Below are 12,074 nucleotides of genomic sequence, written 5' to 3' on the forward strand. Positions count from 1 at the left end.
GTAGCCGCAGCTGCTGTGTGGGTTCATGACTACAGTGATTGTATTAAGTCCAGAAGACACTGTTTTATTCAGGTCCTCTCTGACTTCTGACTCTTACAGTCTTTCTGTCCCTTTTAACAGAATGGTCCCTGAGCCCTGGCTGGGTGTTTGTGATAGATAACAGATGGTCCAATGATAGATAGCAGATGGTCCATCCGTGGTTAAGACACAACCACTTAGCTCCTTCTCTGCCTTTTGATGAGTTGTGGGTTTCAGAACTAGCCACCATCTACTACATGAAGAAATTTCCTTGATGAAGTCTAAGAGCTGTACTAATTATTGGATATAGCGATACAAAGTTAGAGGGTTGGTTGATAGCATGCCCTCTGAAAAGAATAATAATGGTAGGTTCACCTCTGGGACCTGTGTGATTCTCTAACCCAGAATTCTTGGCCAGATTTACAGTTGGAAGCACATGTTCCATGCTATGGAGCAGGCCTTAAATTCAATCAGAAAACAGCTGGTTACCCTCGTAGCATTCTTGCCACTATTGCGTGGACATGTCTTACCACACTGGTCATTGTAGTTGACAAGGGTCACAGCAGAGGAAGCCTCTTGGTTATCACCCCTCCCACCCCCCACTGGATGCCCTGTGGGTGCTTTCCTTTGGGCTCCCTAAAAACAATCATTTCATATAACTATACTTAGAAAAAATAAGAAATTAACAGTAGTACAATGTCTTTGAGCTAAATGTTCTGCTAAACTATTGCCAAGATCTCATATCGCCACTGTCAACTTGTACTTTTAATAAGCTATGCTGACATATTAGGAGAACTTTATATTTAAAACTCTTTTGGTGAATGTTGGGAGGATGATTTGTGCCTGGGAAAACTTCAAACATTGCCCATGATCTCTGCCTTCTACAGCTCCTGCCTGCAGAAGCCCTTGTCTTGATTACGTACTGACCTTTTAACTTACTTCCAACCACAGAAACTCATAGGATGTCATGCATTATTGAGCTACATATGCTTATGACTTCTGTCTTATTTACACCCCCCACCCTTTTCTTTCTTGCTGATTTTGACAGAGCAAATTGCCATACTTATTAAGGAGACCACGTGCATGGTTGCCCTTGAGGGTGATTCATTTTTCAACAGCTCTTGAGAAAAGGAAGCTCTTCTAATGACTCATGAACTTAGAAATGGATCCTTCCCCAGTCAAGCCTTCCAATAAGACCTCAGCTCTAGCCAGCATGTTAATATGCACTGTGAGACTCTGGAGCAGAGGAGACAGATACAGGACCCCGAGGTTTCTATTTCCATGTGAGTTGTTTTACGCCATTGAGAGTGCGATAATGCATAACCCAGCTATTGGTAATGATAGTTTTCCTTGGCACATCACTTTGCAAAAGTCACATTAGTGAGTTCAATGTGCAATTTATGGATGAGACTTAGTAATTTTTAATACAATCCTACTTTGTCCTTTCTTAACTGAACTGTTCAGCAGCAATACTCACAAAGTCAGAGTTAGACATCTCACAGAACTGTGACCCTTCCTCAGCCAGGAAGACACTGTTCATGTCTAAAGAGTCTTGTAAGACCATGTTCTCCTTTTCTGTTACAAGAGAACTTAAAACTTAAAAAGGAGATCTCAGGCCCAACCACTGGCCCTAGCATCTTTACCTAAGGGTTTCACATATGAGCCAGCATAATGCAAGAATACGAATTCATCACTATTGCTAGAAAGAGCAAGACAACGGGTCACCTGGTGCCACTGTGAGGGTCCAACAGCACCTCAAGTGACTGAACAAAACTTACATGCCATAGAAAAGAGAGACAGAATGCTAACTTGGTCTCTACCTGCACTGGGCATGGAGATTAAGAAGTGTACAAGTGAAGGTTGGTCTTTTCCATAGTCTTCCACCAGAAAATAGATAATGGAAGGAGTCACCATATTCTTTATTCTCTTTCATCTGAAACTCAACAACTAAGACTCTGATTATCTTGTCTTTATTTGTAATAATCATGGGTCCAGCATGGAAAAGAGGACCCACTAAGGTTGGAGCATGGGATAGTATTCCATGAAAAAACGGTTGACAAAAGCAGTGATTCCTAATACCAACAAGGGTTAGTGCAGTAGGGTGAGGGCCAGGAGCTATTAACACCTAAGTTTAATGAGAAAGGGAATAATTGCTGGAACTTAGGAAGAGCCATCTAGGGAAGGCTATTACATGGGAGCCAAGTTCTTTCACATAAGATGCACCCAATATGTGCAAGTTGGCACAGAGGAATATGAGGTGACCATAGTAGGTGGCCACTAGGTGACCTGCCTATTCTGCATCCTGATATACTGGTGGCTCTCCAGGCATGAACCCAACAGAGAGCCCATATGTGATCGTTGCTAAAACAGTGTCTAGGGAAGAGTTGGAGAAGAGGCATGTGGCAACTGACTATGAAGGAGTAAATGAAGACTAGCCTGCACACAGCTGCATGCCCCACATCCAACTGGGTGGCGCAACAAATACTTGTAGAGAGGGGAAACATGATGGCATGTTGAGTAGATGATTCAACTACTATTAACTTAATATCTGGTAGGAGGCTGTATAACTCAGAATCAGCGAATGCAGCCATAGCAGGCTTTGAGGGTGGCTGTTTGTGCATCTCAGGGGGCTGCGTCAGAAGGACATAGTTTGGATCGAAGCAAAAGCACATCACAGTCCATGGAAGAAAAGTGGTTGCAATTTCCACTCAAGCAAAAGTTACTCTTGTGGGCTTCTTGAACTAGAATAAAAAATGATCGCATACTAAGATCATTTTCATGTCTGTTCATGCCATTAAACTGACCATCTATTGATTTATTTGCTATTTTTCATTCATTTATTCATTTAATCACTTCACATCCTGGTTGCAGCCCTCCTTCCTCCTGGTCCCCCTCATATAGCTCCTCTCCTTATATCCCCTTCCATTCTTTTCAGAGAAAGTTACCTCCCACCAATATAATGTAAGCTCTACAGAGCCAATAGATGGTTCCTGGGCATTTTCTTTGCAGTGTCTCCCTAGTATACAGTGGGAACACTACAGGTAGCTGTTGAATAAATTATTGAAATGCACAAAGGATGACTTAGGTGCCCTTGGGAATAAAACTTTCAGTAGCAAATGTGGAAGGAGACCCATCACCACAGTGTCCTCTCCTCAGCTGAGTGATCTGGACAAGGGTGCAAATATTTTCTGCCCTACAGACTCCCTTTCCCTCACAACTGCAAAATCTCCACCTGCTACCCAATTTTAACACATTTCCCACGTAATAGGAAGTGTCAGCAAAACATAAAACACCCACAGATGGATTGCTTTGTTTACTTGACAACTTTGGGGTTTCGATCTTCGGAGAGGTGTTTCAAAGAAATGCCAGGTGTTGATTTAAGCCATCAGGAATAATACAAAGCCACAAAAGGGCTCCTGAAAGAGTACCAAAAGACACGCCTTCTAACTGTTGGGGACACTGGTTAACTTTAGAATTTGTCACAATTACCAAGACCCACAGGGTAAGACATTAACAAATATCAGAAGCAACTAGCAACTGTGGCATTACTTTGTAGCTGTTCTGATTTTGGTGTATGATCATTGACACCGATGGTAAGGGTCCTCAAGAAATACAATCAAAAGCACTATCTTTATGTTGTACTCATATACAGTTGATACCCAGAACTGTTGGAGAGAAGACTGAAGGAACTACCCCAGTGAACTGGATATGAGTGTCCCCAGACATCGGCAGCAACAGGAAAAGACATTTTCAGAAAGATTTTGGCTAGCCTGATTCTCCAGTTTTATAACCCGGTAAGATAAAAAAAGCAACCTGTATTATTCAACTGTACATTCCCTACACGTTGGACCTTTTTGAGTCATGAGACAGAGTCTTACCAATTTCATCTGGCATTAAAGGGATGTGCACTATGCTTGGCTGACTGAATACTCAGTCAGTGACAGGTACATAAAAGATTAGACCACTGCTTCCAAGTTAGGGGGGGCACCCTTGTAAGTAACCTGCAAACAACTCTGGAACACTTAGCTACTAATAGGAGCAGAGTCCACTTTCTTTGGCCAGTGACCTATATATTTTTAATATAACAATTTTAATTCTAATTTTCCAAATGCAGTCAAAGGTGACAAAATAAGGCTTTTAAGTTGTAAAGTCTTTCCCAAGGAGCTGAAGAGGTTTGCAATCCCATAGGAGGAGCAACAATATGAACCAACCAGCACCCCCAGAGTTCCCTGGGACTAAACCACCAACCAAAGAAAACACATGGAGGGGCTTGTGGCTCCAGCTGTATATGTAGCAGAGGATGGCCTTGTTGGTCATCAATGGGAAGAGAGGCCCTTGGTCCTGTGAAGGTTCTATGCCCCAGTGTAGGGGAATGCCAGGGCCAGGAATGGGAGTGGGTGGGTTGGTGGGTTGGAGGAGGGAGGGGATGGGGGCTTTCAGAGGGGAATCCAGAAAAGGGGATAACATTTGAAATGTAAATAAAGAAAATATCTAATAAAAAATCAGGGCTGGAGAGATGGCTCAGCCGTTAAAGGCTAGGCTCACAACCAAAAAAATCAACAAAATAAATCAAAAAATAAAATAAAAATAAAATAAAAAGTGGGTAACATATGGTGAAAACAAGGGGCTTCACCAGGCTGCCATGAGAAAACAAGAGAATCCGGGTGTTTAGAGAGGGCTTCACTCCAGCCAAGACTTGGAAGCCACGGCCTTGATGGGAGAGGAGGGGCCTCTGTAGGCAAAGGGAACAGCATGCACATACAAGGCTGTTCAGAAGACGGTTTCAGGGTTTTGTTGTGTTTTTTTGTTTGTTTGAGAAATGGAAAGGAAGGTCACTGAAGGTGAGGCTGGATCCATGACGCTAGAGAGGCAAGAAGGACTTCAAAAGCTGTGGCATGGAGCTTAGTTTGAAATCTAAGTCTAACGAAAGCCACAAATGGATGGCATCTCGGTCAATTTGTTCTTTTATTTTTTTTTAATTAATTTATTTTTTATTAGATATTTTCTTCATTTTTCAAATGCTATCCTGTTCTGAAATGATCACGATGAGGAAAATAGAAAGCTGGCATTTCTAACCACGGGATTAAGTGGATATCAGCCCAGAAAGTCACATACTCCATCAACAACAAGAACTGCGATTTACAAAGAATTTATCTGCTGGACAGGGTAGATACCAGAGCACCTCCTATAAGTCGTAAGAAAGTGGGAGGCACGATCAGAACTGTAAGTCACTTTGCGGGGGGAAGGGTTAGTCTCAGCAAGGTTTTACTATTTCTTAAATTTGTATAACTTTATATTACTAAAGACTATTACACTTAAAAAGTTAGTTCTAGTCTAGACTGCGGAAATAGCTCAGCCAGAGAATTGCTTGCCACATAAGCACAAGAATCTCAGCTCAATTCTTGGAACTAGTGTTTAAAAAAAACCGAAGTGGGCGTGGTGCCTCCTGCTTGTAAGCCTAGCCCTGAGGAGTGGAGGCAGGGGAATGTCTGGAGCTCACTGACTGGCCAGGCTGTCTGCTTGGCAAGTCCCAAACCAAGGACAGGTTCAGAAACCATGGCAGCTGGTTCCTGAGGAATGATACTGAGGTTGACCCCTGGCTTCCACAAACAAGCAATACTACACACACACACACACACACACACACACACACACACACAAACACACACACACACTGTCCATTTGAGAAAATCAGGAAATCAAACATGTCATCTAAACACTAACCAACATTTTGCTATCTACTTGATATTTTTAAGAAATATATTCTAACCTACGTACTTTAGAGCCGTTCCACTAGTTTATCGGTTAAAATTTTATATTTTTAGATTATATGCTTCCCTGAATCCATATGCTTTCCTGCCTTTCAATAGACCCTGTTGCAATACAACCATACCCATTTGGTCAAAGCAAACACAGTTCAAAATAAAGACAATTAAATTCCATTGTTTCAACGTACAATGTAGTCAAAGAGTAACTGTGGTCTCCAAAGAATCAGGTTTAAAAACTATCCTGTTTATATATCTCACTATAATCTTTTAAAATTAAATTTTAATTGTTATTAAAAGCTATTTTTTCTAGGCTGGAAAACAAACACTTTTTCTTAATTTTCATAATACAGCCTATAATAGATGATACAGAATAGTGAAACACAAGAAAAATATTGTTGACCTTATAATGGCTTTATATAATACATTTACTTTGCTGAACTTATTCTGCTTATTAAATTAGGCTGCAGTTCCCATGTACACACTAAATGACAGCAGGAAACATGGCCTAAAAGTACAATTAGAAAACTAAATATAATAATAAAAATAGGATAAGTCCCCAAAGAACACTTGAAAAGTAACTGTAAATTATTATTCATTATAACAGAAAATGGAAAAACTCTCATACTGGTATAGTTATCAAAGGCTAAATCAGGTCAGGGGGGGACGTGTACTTAATTTAAAGTGCCCTGAAAAGAGTGGGCAGCTCAAAAGCGTTTACCCAGGCAGAACTGAGTTAGAATAAAGAGGGTCGCCATGCTGGACCCAGCGGTTCCAGGACTCTGAACACACTCCCTTCCATTTTCTTTGTGTGTGCATGCATGAACCCACAAAGGAGTTAATCTGATACATATATATATTAGTGGAAATTTTTGGAAATGAAACAGAAACAGAATGAGAATCGAGCTCCAAAATCCTTTCATATTTCATCTAATTTTGCTTCATTTACTTTTTTTTTTTTGGTAATCCTTCACACACACACACATTAGAAGTACATTTTTGTAGTCTCCACTTCATTAATTCTGCTTGTCCTTCACAAATCACCACTTCAGAGTTATTGCTAACCTTTATTGAGCTCTTTCTAAGGGCCAGGCAGTGTCCCAAGCCCCACATGTCATTAAATACTCACATTAATTTTTTAACATAAGTGTAACTATTATTTCTCTTTTTATGGATGACGAGGTCACGACACACGACTCCTTTAGCCTGCTTTCCCAACCACTGCTATGAAGTGAGAGGTCCACATCTTAATCTCTAGAACCGGGAATCTCTAGAACACATTGGACATAGGATCTTTGTGGGATACAATTAAGAGTCTGGATGTGAAGCTATTATCATAGACTGTTAGGTGATCTCTGAATCCAATGACAGTGTCCTTATAGGAGACAGAAGAGGAAGAGGTGTCGGCAGTCAGGACATGTTCTCTGATGGCAGAGGCCAAAAATGGAGGGACGTGGGCACAAGACAAAGGAACAGAAATAATAGGAAATGGGATGGGCAAGAGGGAAAATGGATTCTCCCCATAGAGTTCTGGGAACCAGACAGCGTGCCGACACCCAGACTTTCAGCTTTCAGAACTAAGGGGGAAGACATTTCTGTTGTTTGAGCCACCCAGCAGGTGGCAATTGGTTAAAGCAACCCAAGAAAATGAATACAACCACCAACTGTGTTGCCACAGTCTGGGAAAATAAACCATCTCTTGGTGGCCATCTTCAATTGTTTCTGTAGTTCTGGGCTCTCCGTGAGCGAGACAAGCACTATGGCACTGACTCACAACCACAGCCCACACAGGCATCTCATATTTTAACCCATGGGAAAGATCCAATCCACCTTCTCTCTGTGTGTGTACCATGAAGTCACCTTGATCATTCAAGTTTCACCAAATTCTGCACGCCTCTGCCTCTACTGCTTCTGTTCCATCTCCACACAAAGGCAGCGCCACAGCTTGCAACCAAAGTAACGGGTGTTTCTCTGATGCTTAGGGTACTTCACACACTGCTGAAATTGTCACAGACAACATGGGATGGAGTCATACCCGAATTACTATTCTGGAAAGTTCCTAATATTTCAATCCAGAAAATAACTTATCTTATATTTAAATAGGTACTTAGCATGTGCTTTATTTGGGTTGATCAACTGTCATGGAAAATGATCTCTATCTTATTGAAAAGTCTCTGTTTGTCCCTCCACATCTACTCCCCAGTCCAGCACTAGGTCCCCATGCTGATGAGAAAAACCACCCCGAAGGCCACACATAATTGATTTAAATAAGATTTTTGGACTTCTTGGCTGATGATATTTAATGAGATTCTGGGTTTCATCCATTGCACTGGATGTTTTTGTGCCCTGCTGGTGAGTAAATTTACTGGCAGAAAGGATGATTGGAGAAGGGAGTTGGGCTACCTATCCCTTCTCTTCACTCTTAGCTACAAGTATCCAATTGCTTCTAACCTTTTCTTCTCTTTAAGCCTTTGGCAGTAGGACTACATTGTCTCATCATGAGGCCTTGATACTTCTTATTACTTAATTGTCCCCTACCACCCCCCTTGCATACCTCCATTTAAAAAAACCTCACTAACAAACATTTCAGCTATACCTTTGAGTACACTTTTCCCTTGTCAGACTCTCAGTGAAACAGCAATTGAGTGTCCCCTGAAAGCAACCACTAAAATATGGATAATTTCTTCCCGTAAAACATGAATCTGGATTTTCTAAATACAGAGACTCGCAATTAACTATGACAGATGTGGGTCCCTTCTCCCCCTAAAAGCAATAAAAAAGGAAAGTTAATAACAGGATGATTTGTCCCTCTTGTCTCCAGAATAACTGCGCTCTTATCACGGAATGATATGGCTCCAAAATACCTGTCATCGCCATCAACAACGCACTCAGGGAAGGCGAGGCTACAGCCGAAGAGCAGGATATGTTGATAGCAACTGAGGCGATGGAGGTACGTGAAGAACTTGAGGAACTTCTCCATGTCCATGTTTTTGACAATTGGCAAGAGAGGTGCCAACGTGCTGTGGTAGGGCAGAATTTGACACTGGCTGTGAGTGATGTTCATGCAGGTGCCTGGGAAGTGGAGACACTCACAGTTAGAAGTCGAATAAGAAATCTGTATCTGTAAGCTTACATAACATGCCAGGTTAAGGACTTCATATGCCTTACACCTATATTATAGTACAACTATCACATAGACAATTATGCACATAAGTATATGTCAGTACAACAATGAAATCAGCTTAGTGATATTTATTAAGGGGGAACAGGCGTTTCCTTAAAAAATGTAGACAATTCTCCCGTAGGAAGCTGCTGTATATCCCCTACCTGGGAAGGCTAATATGCTTCCTGGTGTTTATATATCCATGTTCTTTGACATTCCAATGCCACTTAAAAGAACTTATCATAAGAAAATAATCCTGGCCATGGATGTAGATTTGTGTACATGGATCATACGTAGCTTAGACTTTTCAAAGACAGAAACCCAAGCCTTCAGCAGTGAAGATTGACTTAAGCATATGACTACAGACAATGGAATGCTTAACTCTACGATATGCGAAATGCTTTGGAAGACCACTGAATCCTATGGAATGGTGGTCATAATCTAATAAGTAAAAACAGCACTTGATGACAGAAACCAGTCTAACAAATGCATACGCTGGTGCTCGGATCTGCAATCCAGCCTAGGAGCATGTTTCCCAGTCACGTTGGAACCTCTAAGCTTGCTTTCCTTGATGGTCAGTTCTGATAGACACCGTCTCCTCCATGACCCACACAATTCTACCACCCCAAGAACTTGTCTGCTTGCTCTTACATAAATCAAAATGTTGACATGGGTTCACAAAATGGAATTTTGAGAGGCTTTTCTTCATTTTATTCTATACTCTTGAATTGGTTTAAGAACCATTTAGTGTTTTAAATTAATTTAAAGTTGTTAATGTTTAAAACACAAAATTCACAAGCTTCAGAAATATAGTGAAATGATTAACTTTCTTTTAATGGAGGAAAAAATAGGAGGGACATTTTTCAGCAAAAACTGGAACATCTCTTCTGGGTACCAAATCATTTCCAGAGAAATTATGATAATATTCTCTCCATACATATGGTTAACTTCATATTAACAAAACCAGTGTTGACAGACAAGCCTGCAGTTTAGTAAGATGGCCAAACACCACTCTCCATCTGTAAGATGTGAGAGATAAATGTGCTTTCTAGTTTAGCGTCACCCACTCTTTCAGACATAGCTCGGATCTACTTTGAAATCATTCTATCTTCTTTCAAGTACATTTCTTATCCCGCTTTTCTTCCAACTACTCTGCAACCCTCCAAGGTCCTATAGGAAGCCCTCCCCCCAAATGTAGTTGTTTGATCAAAGGGCCCTATGCTTCTTCAAAAGATACCATCTCCCATTTTTAGAGGATATTCATTGATCACTCAAATATGCTAAGCTCAGTGGCACAAGATCAAAATGTGGTTCCCATTTTGGAAGGCAGCTGGAAATAAATGTCTCTATACACAGAACCTTAATGTAAACATGACAAAGAAGTTAAAGCCACAATACTTTCATGTGCCTCCTTATCTTCAAAATACAAGATGAGAATGAAGAACTTGCAGAGAAAGAAATTGTTCAAATAGATACTGGAACATAAACACACACACACATACACACAGAACAGAGATGGGACATTCTGAACAGGTTTCATGAATATATCACTCAATCTACTTGGGAATGAAAGTTAAAACACACTTCAGTGTGAAAAAAAGACACTGTAGGTTGGAAGAACAAGGAGATAGAGGATCCACTTTGTACACATAACTCTACATGAAGTTTCTGTGAACAAGCTGAGAGTAAATGTTTCTCCATCTAGACATATGCCATTTGCTGAGAACCAGCTTGGTGGGTGCTGAGATCCAGAAAGAGCACCCATACCTCCTGGGCCATAGCTATGTCACTTCCACAACCCAGAGAAGAGACATCTATCTGGCCTATACTAAATAAGAGGAAATTCAATTTCAGAAGACTAAAGCCTTCCTTCCAGGACAGCTGTGAAGACCAAATGCTAGACTTCTGAGTAGCTTCTACCTGGATGCACATCAGAGTTAATATATTAAAAGTAGTTTCCAAAAACTAATTATTAATGTCCCTAGAGAGGAAAGGCTGGCAAGAATATGTCACAATGCCTGTGTATCTGTCAGACCATTTTTCTGTTGCTGATACCAGCATTTTGTAGAGTAAGTTACAAAGAAAAGAAGTATATTTTGCCCCATGTTTCTGGGTGCTCAAAAATGGGGGTAGGGTAGGATCACATCTAGTAAGGGCCTTTGTGTTGGTGGTACTCTCTGCAGAATTCTATAGTAATGATGAATTATGACTATAAAATCTTTAAAATCTCAAATAACTTACATAGACATAAAGAACAATTTCTTATACCCCTAGACTAATTTTCCAAAGCACAATTCCATCATAAAATTCAAGCCTAACACTACAGCACAAATTTTCTAATTATGGATGAAAAAGGTACAGCTTCCATACATATGTAGTTAGATAGAAAGATAATATATAGGCAGATAAATAGGCAGACGAAAATATTTAAAAATGGCTTACAGAAACATACAAAGTTAGTAACAGGCATGAAGCTGGGATTTAAGTACTCTGCCCAATTCCTTGGTATTCCATACCTGTTAATAGCACAGCAAACCCCAAAGGACCCAAAATAGGCAAGAACTTAATGTACAGAGAACAAGAATGAAAGACACACTGAGAAAGTGCCCATTTTGATGGTGAAGACATATACATTTTAGGTTGGAATCAGATGGCGTCTAGGAAGACAGTGCTGGCTGGTACATTGACCATGGAGATTGCTTTATAATTGCAAGGGAGGAGGGAAGTCTGTAAAACTTAAGGTTGGGCAAGAATATTCAACAGACCTAGCTAAGAATCCACTCATGGCCAACAAACATAAAAAGGAATTATTTTCTAAGGATATTAACTTCAACTCTTTCATATGCACACAATGGTGTCTATTGCTTATTATCCCTCCTGCCTCAACATACAACTCAAATATTACTTCTTCCTAGAATACTCCATTGTCTTTGAAAATGTGTGTGTACACATTCTCTCCAGCAGAAATTGATTTCCTAAGCCAGCTACATGCTGTGCACCATGAAAAGTCACTTCTTCTCTGTGGGGATGCAGACCAGCCATTTGAAAAGGGGCTCATTTAAGCTACTACAACATCAAACTTGCTTTTCATAGGGCAGAGAACAAGCAGGGCCTATTTTTCTTTCCTG

General features: G+C 40.6%; 1 protein-coding gene across 4 annotated transcripts in view; it reads right to left on the reverse strand.

Moving 5' to 3' along the window:
• Corin (corin, serine peptidase) overlaps positions 1 to 12,074 on the reverse strand; it is a 204,593-nt gene that overhangs the window by 126,640 nt on the left and 65,879 nt on the right. For all 4 annotated transcript variants that reach the window (XM_011240755.1, XM_030254695.1, NM_001122756.1 and 1 more), the window contains one exon: positions 8,648 to 8,855. In XM_011240755.1, coding sequence (XP_011239057.1) covers positions 8,648 to 8,855 — 208 coding nt within the window. The remainder of the gene's footprint in view (positions 1 to 8,647; positions 8,856 to 12,074) is intronic.

Source organism: Mus musculus, chromosome 5 (genome assembly GCF_000001635.26).
Source record: "Mus musculus strain C57BL/6J chromosome 5, GRCm38.p6 C57BL/6J".
Lineage (NCBI taxonomy): Eukaryota > Metazoa > Chordata > Mammalia > Rodentia > Muridae > Mus > Mus musculus.